Source organism: Danio rerio, chromosome 3 (assembly GCF_052040795.2).
Source record: "Danio rerio strain M-AB ecotype USA chromosome 3, GRCz13ab, whole genome shotgun sequence".
NCBI classification, from domain to species: domain Eukaryota; kingdom Metazoa; phylum Chordata; class Actinopteri; order Cypriniformes; family Danionidae; genus Danio; species Danio rerio.
The window spans coordinates 20,600,869-20,614,389 of record NC_141023.1 but is presented as its reverse complement, the minus strand read 5'-3'; the positions used below and the strand labels follow the sequence as shown (position 1 = coordinate 20,614,389).

The window sequence follows — 13,521 nt, the reverse complement described above, 5'->3', positions numbered from 1 at the left end:
ACTTGCGTATATACTAGGAATATAGTCCAAGTTGAAGTTTAACACCTCCACATGACAGAAAATGCTAAAGCATGATATTAGCGCATTCAAAACGAAAATTAAGCGCTTAAAACGGAATAGTAAAGCGTTTAAAGTATACAGTGCTTACACACAAAAATCAGTGGCCGTAACGTTATAACGTTAGGCTAATTATGACATAAAAACAGCAATCAGACTGCCTGTGCATTTTAATAATTTATTATCAAAAATACAAACTGTAACAGTTACATGTCAAACAAATACAAAACAAACAAAAAAAACAGTTTTTAATAAACTAAAATTTGTTCTTTAAAATAAATCAAATAAACTTATTAGCAACTTAGGCCTAGTACAAAACTAGGCAAAAAAACTAATAAATACTGTAGCAAAAACGCTGTTTGGTATAAAAATACAGTGGAAAATTATATATTTATTTATTATTTATTATATATAAATTTATATAATTTTATATTGTTCAAAAGGAAAATTAACAAAAACGAACAACTTAATAAATGCACATCGCACAATGCCAAAACTTAGAATAAAAAAAGAAGGCGGCAAACAAATTAACAGCCTAATTATGATTAAATTGTTTAGAACAACTATATTTAAGACACATTGTGGAACAAATAATTTAAAGAACACTAACACAAATAAAAAATATCAGAGCAAAGCCACAAACTGCCATTAAGACGACGGATGAGTCTTGACCTGAAACAACAAATTAAAAACATAAGACTAATTTTTCTAACAGAATAAAAAACAACTTCTGCATTATATAAAAACGAAAAAATAAAAATAATATGTATTTATTTATTTGTATAGCCTACCCTATATAAAAATAAAATACCCGTTTTTTTATATATATAGCCTAACGGATAGCAAACAGAAACACTACAAAAAGGAAATTAAGCATTCTTACCTAAGCTTTCAATTCGATTTTATTTTTTTCATATTATGTGAGAGGAACACCAGCTTGTCCACATTGCTGGGAAGAAGGGAGCTTCTCGACTTGTTCACAATGAAGCCGGCCTTTGAAAAGATGCGCTCTGATGGAGTGGATGTGGAAGGGATACAGTGGAGGCGTTTAGCTGCTTTAGCGAGCTTTGGATATCGATGTTCATTTTTTAGCCACCATGCCAATGGTCCCGAATCAACCTTTGTTTTATCTGCCAAGTACATTTTTAGTTCATCCTTCTCTTCTGCATGCTCCTCCTCATCAATGGCCATCAGCATGGATATCTCGGCCTGCTTTTCCTTTTTCGGTTCGGGCTCACCCTCCTCTGCAGGGCTAATGCTGCCATGCTCACTTTCTGGCGCAGCTTCTGTAGATAAACTTTCTGCCAGATCCGACACTGTGGAGTACGCATCTTCTCGTTCGTGTTGGTCAAAGAATGACAAGCTCTTAAAACGTGGGTCTAAGACAGCAGCTTGTATATAAATGCTGGTCGCAATATTTTCCGTCATTTGCCATCTCGTGTCGATTTCTTCAGATAGGCAAATGTTTTCCTGCAGAGTTTGCAAACAGCCTTTTTAGGGTCTTCCTTCGACTTTTCAAAATGATCCCACACTTTGGACTATTTTCCTGACATAATTATTAGCGTCAGTCAGACACCTCTCCCACAAGTGCGCTTTGGTATACCGTGAGGCGCGAGATCGCGTTAAACTGTTGTTGATGATGTCATACACTGACTGCGCAGCCCTTGATTGCGTAATTTCACGTGATTTTTTTTTTTTTTTGCAACTAACCGACTAATGAAAATGTATTCGACCAAGCCCTCTTCATATCGACTAAAGTTTAGTCGACTATTTGGGGGCAGCCCTAAGGGAGTCGATGTTTTCTTGTTTTATATAAGGAAGCTACTTTCCTTTTTCTAATGATTTCACAAATCCCTCAATATCTTCGACCCCCTCCCTTCCAACCATCTGGCTCCACTGTCAATTCCCTGTGGATCATATCAAGTCCCACCCCACTTTTGCAGTATCATGTTTCTTAGAGAAAGCCGTCAGGTTACAGAAAGTAAATAGTTTTTTATTAGGTGTTGACTTTATGGACCTCACCCATCTCCTCAATATTAATTTCTATTCAAGTGGCTCCCATTCATGTGGTTTATATTCATTTACATGTCTTAAAATGTAGTCGAAACATCCTTTTAAAATGTGGTTGAAACGGTCTAGAGCTAAGAATGACAGTCTAGTCTGTTGTGTTGTGATTTCATGGAGATGGTGTTGGATTGATATTGTGTTAGAAAAGTGTGTGCCAATGAGAACATCAAGATAATACTAAAGGAATCTCAGAAATGTCAAGTCTGCACCTGTCTGTTAACCAAACTAATGTGAGAACGTCTTCAATAGCTTTTTTAAAAAAAATCTTTTTCATTACTGTTTGGGCTTCGTCATGTAGTCAGTGAATGTATTCAGATTTCAGTATCGATTATCATCTCCAGAGCATAAGTTATATGAGTAGATTGAGCAGCCAGGTTTTTGTCATGTGCTTCAAAGTATGCTGGTGTTCAGTGCAGTTATTATTTTTTTTTAATAAACAGGCATCCAAGTGTTTCTGTGCATATGCAGCAAAGGAAATTTCTAGCATATTTAAAGTTTCTTTGGTGACGTAAAATTGATCGAATTCATAATAAAGACTGAGCATGCCAACTAAAACTTGCAGTTATAGCATTAGAAACAGGTATATTGTGTTTGATTGTAGGGCTGGGCAGTATATCGGGTTCTGGGGATATATCGAAATGATTCCCTAACGCGATGTGGTGTTATCCTATATCGTTCATATCGATGTGGTTTGAGGTTAAACGTGCACATTCTGTGCGAAACAGACCACCCCAAGGTAGCATTTTATGAGTCATACAAAAGATTTGTTCAAAATGAACGAATTGTTCAAGAATGACCCATCACTACTCGCGACATGGAGGTAGGAACATGCAGTGTTGTATCTAAATCTGACTGGCCGGACAAATCTGACTCCCCCTGACTCACACCTTTTATCGATCATTTCTTCCGCAATTGATAGCATAAACGGACGTAGAAGCCTTGTCAAATTGACAAGCAGCACCTGAATGTGTTCAAAATAATTTAAAACGCCAAAATAGGACTAATTTATACCCCCATTTCGAAAGTGAAACCACCTCATATTCACTGATAATATGTTCAGGATTTATTACACGACAGTCTGTTCTTTACATTTACCTTGTAACACATTTAGCTCTGCATTCTGCTCTGTTATAATGCTCTGTTTACATTTATATGCTTAACCAGCATTTCGTCACAGCACTCTGAAACAATTCCGTTACTTCTCAAATCTATAGTTTATTTGTTTTCATCTCCTTATTTAATTTTTAGTAAAACAAGTTTAGTCAAAACAAAAGAAAAAAAGTGTAGGATTATTTACATGGTATGAAAAACTAATCTTTTGGTATCTTGGATATGTGCACTGTTTAATAATTGTGCACAATACATACATGTAAATGTGCAACAAAAAAAACATACAGCTGATTTAATTGTTTATAAATCTCACAACTGTGGTACAGGATTACTTATAACAACAATGTAATTGTGACAATAAAATACTGTGTTGTTTCAAATTTAAATTCAATGTCGTTCTTTTCTATCATACAATATTTTTTGTTTTGTTACTATTTTTTTCTCTCTCTGACCATGTAGCTATGTTTTTTGTGGTTCTGTTTACTTTTTTATTTTCACAACAGCACAGTAGTCCAGTGTATAGTGTTAAGCAGGAAAAACCCTGTACTGTATTTATTTATCAAAGATTTTGTTTATAATTTAAAAGTTGTGCAACTTGTAGTTTTAAGCCGGAGACATATCTGTACTGTATTTTATTTATCAAAGATTTTGTGGTACTGTTTATTTAGAAACAGGGAGGGAAACTTCTGTGTTTGAATTGTATTTTGCTCAAATGTTTAATAAAGTTTTTAAAAAAAGGCTTTAACTCTCAAGTAACCATTTATTGAAAAATACAGGATATATATCGTATACCGTCATTCTGCCTAAAAATACCGGGATATGATATTTTGGCCATAAACAATAATATACAATGAATATTGTCAATAATAATAAGCTCTGGACTTTTTTTTACTCTATATTGATCAAAGAGCCAATCACACAGCAGAAATGTGCAACAATGGGAATCTACAAGTGTGTTGATATTAGAGATGTGCTGAATCTACGGCCACCGAACATTTATCGGCCGAAAATGTTATGCCATTTAATGAACTCTCTAATTTTGTGGCTTTTGTCATTATTGGGGTACTCTTTTAAAATCTGGAAGCATCAAAAACTTGTATCGAAATAGATATATAGTTATCATTTAATATGGAAAATTACAATTGAGATTGCATTTTTTTTTTTCATATGTGACATGTCCCAGCCCTACTTTAGGATGCAACGGTTAACCGATTTCACTATTAACCAAACTTTAATTCGTCACTGTTAATTATTCGTAAAGGCTTCTTAACACTACATTTTTGCATTGAACAAAACTGCTGCAGCTAAAAGTTATGCCAATTGTGGCCTAGTTTGAAGTTCACCACATACATTGTAATAAAGGCTGGTATAAGTGTACCAGCCTTAGTAAGTAGCCTCAACCATAGTTAAACTTATAGTTAAACTTAGTTATCACATATCCCGAGTTTTGCGCGCACAAGTTCGTTATTTCTAATGGAAGGGCGTGGCTTGCGCGCATATTGGCAGCGACACTTATGGTGGGGTAAAATTATGAGCATCATATACAAAATTAATGTGAAATGTTTGAGTTCTCACAATAGCACCACTTCAATGTGGAATAAAGAAATTTAAACTCCTGAATACCATTATTGGCCAGCTGAGTAAAGAGAAACTGCTGCCCAGCAAGAACATTTATGACTGGAGTTTGGCAGAGATGTTAATACACCTGAGTTAGCAGAGAAGAGAACTCATCTCTTACAAAGCAGATCTTGGAAGAGACAGGATTCAAGTTTTACAGAGACGGCAAGTTTAGGGAAGACTGAGACAAACATTGCTTTAAAAAAAAAGCTAAATGGAATGAATAGCGTGACATGTCACTAAATGTCTTTACACGCACTTATAATTAGACTATAATACAATATAGATGTTTGTTAACACTTGAAATGACCGTTGTCCATCTATGCATTCATATTCTTACACAGAACACATATTTTCTTCATTAAGAAAACTTGCCATTAAATAAAGCAATTATTTTCATAATCCAGAATGTCACAGTTCTGATGAATAAATCGAAAGCCGTGCTGTGCAACAAATTCAACATGTAGACGATTGTCACTGAATGTTAAATATGGAGTGTTTGTGTGAAATGAGTAGTGAAGTTTTGTTTCGTACACTCACACACTCAAACATGAATGACAATGACACATCAAGCATGGATTCAGTGTTTGCTGTCTTGCTGTATGAGGACATGAACTTTTTTGCTGATCTGGTAGTCACTTCACAAGTAGTGTTAGAAAATTATCATGCCTTGAATGCCCAAATTTAAGTTTTTATGACCAAAAGAAAGGAAAGACTTGTTTCATGATTTCAAATAAATGCTTGTTTTGTAATTTTCACCACTAGAGGGCACTTATTCACAAACAAACATAGGTGTAGTTTGATTATTAAATCCTACATGGCAGCTGTGGCCTATTGGTTATGGCCCATTTTCACTGAGTGGTACAGTATGGTATGGGTCACCTTTATTAAGCTTGCGTTTCCACTGCCAAAAGGGTACCAATGGTGGGCGTGGTGTACAACAGAAAGTTTCAGTCGACGTCATTCTCGCTCGAGCAAATGTCAAAGTAAAGCTTTACAGGTCGTTTACATATAATATGAGAAGCTCTTCTCACAAAACAGATGCTTTATACACAATTACGCGTGTATGAATGTTCATTACTAACTTTTCTATGAACGTGATTTAATTATAACTGCAGATCACTGACAGTGCGAAATAGCTTACTGTAACGTCTGCGATTATATAAAATAAATAATTAAATGCAACATATATGAACACCTACAGCCCGTTACAGTCTTCAATGTGTTACCAATTACAGAAAAACTACACACAGCGTACATTTAGTCTTTATTTGTGTTCAAAAACAACACACAAGATAGCCCAGTTAGTGCAAACCTCTCATCTGTGTCTTTAATCTTCGCCAGCACATGTAACCTTTTGTTATAAAGTAATTCTATCATTCCGAGTTCATAATAGTCCAAAAGACCTTGATAATAGTTAAACATGGCAGTTTGTACATGTTTTAGGTTGCTGAAATAATCATTTGCTCTTTTTGCATTTCACACTCGCGTTTGTCTGTTTCTGAAAGGATCGGATGTGAAAAGCACTTTAATAATCATGCGCACATTATTATCATCAGCTCAAGAAGTTTGTTATTTCAGATATAGATATAGATGTGCAGTTTTAGACAACCTTGTAAAACAAAAACAAGACATGGCAGATTTTGTTCTTCTTGGCTTTGTGGCTGTTCATCAAGGTGACAACAAGGTTTTTTTGAGCTCGGGTCGACCATGGCTTGTTATTGTATGTATATATTAGAGCTGCACAATTATTTGTAAAAAGATTGCAATCTCGATTCAACCCCCTAGCCATCTTAATCCAGCATTTTTAAGATTCTGTTAATCAAATTATCAAATTCAGGAGAGAAGCAATAATGGCCGCACAAGTCTTCACATTGTTTTACATACGTTGTTCAGCAACGTGGACACCTCCAAATAGTAATGCTGTATTTTTTATAAGATATTATTCACCTCAAAAATGTCATTTCTGTCTTCATGTAATGTATTTAAGACCGCAAAATCACACGTGACTTAAGCGTTACCACAGAGAGGGCAGTCGCGCACGCGCCTCTGATTGAAGTCTACTTTAGTGAATAGAACCTGCATAGGCTGGGAATTACAGGTAATAATGTTGTAAATAATAGGGTTGGGCATCTAAGCTATAACGCCGATCCGATACGCATCTCGATACAAAGAATACGATTCGATATATTAGCGATACATTTGTGACATATTGCGATGCAACACGATACGATTTACACCCATATCACGATACAATGCGATAATTCAGCACTAACTGATTAGATCAAGTTTATGAGATGATGTGAAAGAGGATGCTGTGCCATTGAATGAGTTTGATTATTTATTAACCAAGCAAAACCAAGACTTTTTTTTTTACAAACTGGCTTTTCTCTCAGAGCCAGAGTGTCAGTTTACAGTAGAGGGCCATTTTAGAACATATAGCACATATTATTTAAGTATTTTCAAGATAAACAGAATGTATAAGTGCAATATATATTAAAATATATATATTTGCACTCTTTCAACATAAAGGTTTAGCATTGCACAACAAGAATTGTGATTTTAACTTTTCAACTATGAAAACAAGTTTTACAAAGATATATTTTGCCACTGAATATTCAAAACTTAAGGTCGTGAACTAGCAGTGTTATGCTGCTTTGAAACATCACTGTCACTGTAAACAACAGGCTAATAAAAATATAACAAACCAGCAATCTTCTTGCTGTGAGGTGGTCAAACTACCCACTGTGCCACCGTGACACCCATTATTTTTATCATTATTATTATTAATATTATTATTATTATTATTATAATTAAATAAAAATTAACAGTAGGAGGTGTTCAAAACCTTCGTTCTCCTTGACACTAGGCTGAATATCTTTGCAGATGAACAGGGCCGGCACGTCCATAGAGGCGACCTAGGCGCCAGTATAGAGAAGGCGGCGTCCGCAACACCCGCATCCTCAGTTATGTCCGCGACACCTCCATCAGCGCCCGCTTGTCCTCAGTTATATCCGCGCATAGCGTGGCAGAATAGAGGTCCGCGACACCCGCGTCCTCAGTTATATCCGCGCATAGGGCGGAAGAATAGAGGTCCGCGACACCCGCGCGTCCTCAGTTATATCCGCGCATAGGGCGGCAGAATAGAGGTTCGCGCCACCGGCGCGTCCTCAGTTATATCCGCGCATAGGGCGGCAGAATAGAGGTCCACTGGAAGATGGAGCTTTCACAACAACACCGTGGCGCCGCTTCAAGTGAGATTTCAGATTAGTCGTACTGCCCGCGTATTTTACAGATGCGCAGCACACTTTTGCAAATTGCATCTGTCCTGTCATGTCGTCCATCCTTAAATCCATAATGTTGCCATACTTTAGATTTAAAACTCAGTGGGGAATAAAATGTTTGTTTTGCTTCTTGCGCTTTCTGAGGGCGCACCACTAGCTTCATCCGCACACCTGATACACTGAGTTGTACTGTAAGTGTACACATCCGCAAATCCGTTAGGCTTACTTTATGTAGGTCGATTAAATTATGCGCCAAAAACAGGTTGACAACACTTGTTAATAAATAAAAAATACATTCTAAATTAAAAATATAAGTTGTATCTTGGAAAAACCGATGCATCTCGCAAAAACCGATGCATCTCGATTTGCTTCCAAAATTTCATTCATCCTCTGCTGCTCAACCGATGCACTCGCATCGTGCACGCGCATGACCGCGTATCGATACATATCGAATAATCTTCCCATCCCTAGTAAATAACATTCAGTTTGTGGCACAGAGTGATCGTTTGGGAGCCGCGCGGAAAGTGAACCTCTCTTAGCAGAATGAAACCAAAATCGCACAATGTTGCCAGATGTAGACTGATTCCAGCCCCAAAAGTATCCAAAACCCACCGAAATGCAAAAATGCCCACCCAGTCTTCTGTATTCATGAAAATCTCGTCAGTGACGGATTTTGAGCAGAAAATTACAGATTGTAAGCATATGTCTCAAACACAATAATTCAACATCAGAAATATCATCAGCATTAATGACCAGGACAAATCTAAAGTCTGTTCAAGTCCAATACAAAAGTCTATATAAAATTTAGCATTTTAACTAACAGCACAGCTACACAAAGCCTATTGCTGTTTTACCATATGTTTGAGAATACCAATAATTATAGCCCACTAATATTAATCATTTTCACCTTCATTTTATATCTACAGAATTGTGAGAAAATTGTGATCTTTATTTTAGGCGAAAAAATCGCCATTCTCATTTTACTCAGAATCGTGCAGCTCTAGTATATATTATTACGATGTAACGTCTCGGCTGTTTATTTAAAAATGGTGGTTCCTTTGTTTTCATTCTCCTGGCTTTTGTACATGCTTGTGATGGTTCTCTGTAAACCATTAGCCTTCAGCTGTGAGTCTAGCTCCACATTTTGGTAGCCTTTTATTGTGCTAGGTACCTTTTCATAAGGTTCCTCAAAAAGTGCTATGGTTCAGTTCGCTTTTTGGTACATTTTGACAGTGGAAACGGCGATTAAAAACATACCGTACCACTCAGTGGAAACTGGCCATTAAATAGTTGGACTTGTGATTCAGAGGTTGCAGGTTTGAGTCATCCTGGCAGGGATTGTAGGTGGTGGGAATAAATTACTAACACTCCTTCACTCTCAATACCATGGCTGAGGTGAGTCCCTTGAGCCCCGAACACCCATCTGCTCCCCAAGTGGCCCATTTCTCTGCTTGTGTAAGAGTTCCTTAACTTAAATGCTAAATGTAAACATTCTGATTGTGATCACATGGAGAAGCAGTGATGTTTTATTATGTTAATACATTTTAAAGTTATGTAGTATAATAAAATACTTTAGTGTTATTCTTTCCATATTTTTTTCCAAAAATAGAAATGGAAATTAAGGCTGTATATGTTATTAACATAAAATTGCTCTGGATTTGAACACTTTTTGAAATATTTAGGATAATGCAAGTACATAAGTCAGCAAAATACCACCGTTCTAGTGGCTTTAGGATATTTTTATAAAAGTTCTTACATATTATGTGTTAATTGGACTTTGGTTTTTGGATTGCAAAAATACCATTTTAAGCAATTAAAAAAAAGTTTTTTACAGAAAAATATTAAATGGGGAATAAAACAGAATCAGTCACCAAACTAGTTAATTGCACACCAAACCTTCTCACTCAGCCTGAAACATAAATGCAGATTTACATTTCCACCCTGCATGAGTCAAATTGAAATGCATATTCAAATGAGACCGTCAGGATGCTCTTTATATTTTGATCAGTGTATGTGTGTGTCTGTCTATGTGCATTATATATAAGGTGTTTGGATGTAAATTAACCAGACGTGCTAAATTTCCCTGTTATCCTTCCCAATAATTTGCAAACAGCGTTGGATGTATTAAGAAGATGAAATAGAGGGAATGACGCATCTGATTGCGAATCACCCAACATCCAACCAGGGCAGATTACAGCATCTTCATTATTAATGCGCAGCACTGAGTCTCACCACTTCTAAGTGGGTCACAGATTTCTGAGTCTTTTATAGTGTGCTGCAGATGCCAGATTGTGGCGTCGAAGCCAAGTCAGAGACGAGATGAGAGGTTCACATGTATAGTTGCATTTGACTATTTTTCACACATGGTTTCATTTCTGAAAGTCAATAAATCGCTTAATTCAGTTTGCTTCCATTTTCTTGATTAATTTAGTCTTATTTTATTTTGAATCATTTACATTGCTCTTTACTACCTTTCCACTACCAATCCATGCTGAAGAAAAGTATTAATTTCCTTGATAAAACCAAATGTCTTGAGTGTGTATAAATTGAAAGAAGTTGTCACTTGCCCACATTCCCAGTGTCCAAATGTACCTTTTTGCCTGATGAACTGAACTGTAAACATGTTATTTTTATATTTATCTGTTACCGTGTGGTTACTTAACTGATGCCTGCTGCATATTTGTGCATACAAATAAACAGCACCTGTCACCAAAATATGATGTTGTTGACCTTGTGTAAGGAATGTTTTGCCACATGGCATTTTGGAAAAAACGTGAGATATCTCAGACAAACCTGTGTACGAAGATTTGAAATGAGATGGTTAAATAACAACAGATAATGTCTGCGAAGACGGTACTTGATTCAAATCATGCATGTCATTCACGTCATGTCAGGGCCACTATCTTTTTTTCAATCAGTGCATTTGTTTCTAATGAAGTCGTCAGCCACTGGGTGACCTTTTATTTGCTCAAAGCCATTTTATATTCTCTGTGATTTGGGATTATTTAAAAACAGAAGTCCACACTTGTAGATGTGTGGTGTTTTAAGGAGTTTCTTGAGGTTTTTCTAATGTCTCTTCTTTTTTTTTAAACTATGTTTCAGGAGCCAGTCATGCCTGCCAGTGTGCGTACTGGGACCCTGAAGGACTCTGAGGTGTCTGAGCTCTTCTATAGAGATGATCCAGAGAAGCTCTTCACTGACCTCCGGGAGATTGGTCATGGCAGCTTTGGAGCAGTGTACTTTGTGAGCAAGCCACACCATTATTTATCAATGAATGTGTTTGAATGTATGTTTAAAGGCTCTTGACCATATTTTCCTTTCAGGCTCACGATGTGCGGTCCAACGAAGTGGTGGCCATCAAGAAGATGTCGTTCAGTGGCAAACAGTCTAATGAGGTCAGAATCATAACCAGATGTATAATAGTAGGACTGGGGGTATGACAAAAGAAACTAAAGGTTTGACTAATTCATGAAAATGATAACTGTTGTTTTATATAAATTTCACCCAGAAATTATCATTTGTAGTTGGTTTACTCTGGTTATCCAAGATGTTGTAGATTTTGTCAACATCTCAATGTCAAAAATTGTTCAAGTTAACATTTTAAGAGTCAAGCAAAACATGAATAGACAACAAATAAATTGAAACCCACAAAATTTATTCTGTTATTATCCCTGTATGATTAGTAAAGTGTTATTTCAGTCAGTCACACATGGTTATTCATGGTTAAGATCAGGTTAAGTTGTTTCATAACGCTTGATATAAACATTCTGTCTCACCTTAGGGTTATCCCAGAGTTTGCAATTAACTCTGGAACACATGAAAGTGTGACGTGTGCAACAAACAGCCACTTACACAACACATGAGAGAGTCAGTTTGATTCCAATGCAATTCAGTTTTAGCAAAAGTCAATGACTGGGAGACTTGAATGTTTTATTAAAAACCTGGTATGTACATTTGAAATATACCCATCGGTAAAATTTACCCCGTAGCGATTCTAGAGTTAATGTAGGTTCACAAACAGCTCAAAAGACCACAATTTTGAAAGCTTTATATATTATATGTTAATATTTAAATGTAAATCTTCATGTAGTGGCATCTTTGTTGCTTACATGGCATAAAAAAAATCATCATCATCATCATTCAAAGACATTTATAATATTAAATGACACTTTGAAAGCATTTGAATATTAAATATAAAAAAATGTAATTTACATAATATTAGCAGATTTTTAACAAAAACGCTTTTGAGTTTTTGACTGAGAGTGGCTTTGTTGCATCAGACATGTCACTTTACTCAAAGCTGATTAGTCCAGTTTGCTTTCATGATCTCTAACCCAGAATAAAACCAGGAGTTTTTTGTGTAACAAGTTATTAATGTTGATGAAACCTGAACAAAACCAACCCACCTTTTTGAACCCGAAAACTCTGAGTTTTCTCAAAGTAAACAAACTCACAATATTCCAAAGTTGCTTTGTGCTACAGGCCTAATGTCTAATTGATTAGTTTGCTAATATTTTGTTATATTCACCTTATTCTCCGCAGACGAGTGGGCGCTGCCATTTGAATCTTTTTGGCTTGAGACTTCCGGTCTCATTCACTTCCATTCATTTTTTTTGACGTTCAAAACTGCTCGTTACGCTGCTTGATGTTGCAATTTGATACTTTCTTATTTTATTACTCTACTTGGCCTGTATAGTCATGCAAACATTTGTTTGTAGAGCAAGTAGTTTGACCGTTTTCTGCCGTTTATTATTCTTAGTCATTTCTCCCATAGGCGACTGAATTGGAAGTTGTAAGACAATCGCGAAAACGGGCGCACTTCCGCATTTTAGAATAAGGTCAATAGAAAAAGCTACAAAAAGTGGCAAAAACATCATATTAATTAGCCAGAAAAATCACCCAGCCCTACACAGTAGTTTTGACAGTTTGATTGTTTTTGCTATTGTTTAGTGTTCTCTCTTTTGTCCCACAGAAATGGCAGGACATCATAAAGGAGGTGAAGTTCTTGCAGAAGCTCAGACACCCCAATACCATCGAATATAAAGGGTGCTACCTCAGAGAGCACACAGCATGGGTAAGTGTCTACACATTAGTCTGTGAGCGACGTGTTTGTCTGACGTGTGTTAATGTGTCTGTATCTCCTGTTAGCTGGTGATGGAATACTGTCTAGGATCAGCCTCTGATCTGTTAGAGGGTGAGTAGCTCAATTTTACCCTTCCTCTTGTTATTTCTTTTTTTTATTTTACAAAAAAGCTGTTATAATCCCTCTCATCTACCCTGTCTGACATTAGAGGTGTCCAATTGTATTTTCGGTGTTGTATTTGTGCTACCATGATCATTTGGAGGAAAATGCTGGTGTAAATATTGTAATCATCAGATTTCTGGA

The 13,521-nt window shown here is 36.3% G+C and overlaps 1 protein-coding gene and 1 long non-coding RNA gene across 7 annotated transcripts in view; one reads left to right on the top strand and one right to left on the bottom strand.

Moving 5' to 3' along the window:
- The window catches only part of taok2a (TAO kinase 2a), a 46,398-nt gene that overhangs the window by 7,115 nt on the left and 25,762 nt on the right, over positions 1–13,521 (top strand). For all 6 annotated transcript variants that reach the window (XR_015480642.1, XR_015480643.1, XR_015480640.1 and 3 more), the window contains exons 2-5: positions 11,238–11,378; positions 11,459–11,530; positions 13,108–13,209; positions 13,284–13,329. Coding sequence is in view for 2 of the 6 variants with exons in the window: in XM_087244219.1 (XP_087100345.1) it covers positions 11,247–11,378; positions 11,459–11,530; positions 13,108–13,209; positions 13,284–13,329 (352 nt within the window). In the remaining 4 variants the exon portion in view is untranslated. The remainder of the gene's footprint in view (positions 1–11,237; positions 11,379–11,458; positions 11,531–13,107; positions 13,210–13,283; positions 13,330–13,521) is intronic.
- The window catches only part of LOC147845592 (uncharacterized), a 344,082-nt gene continuing 331,455 nt past the window's right edge, over positions 895–13,521 (bottom strand). Inside the window, exons 2-3 of the long non-coding RNA XR_015480659.1 lie at positions 1,669–1,840; positions 895–1,109 (exon numbers count right to left, since the gene is read on the bottom strand). This is a non-coding gene — a long non-coding RNA (uncharacterized LOC147845592). The remainder of the gene's footprint in view (positions 1,110–1,668; positions 1,841–13,521) is intronic.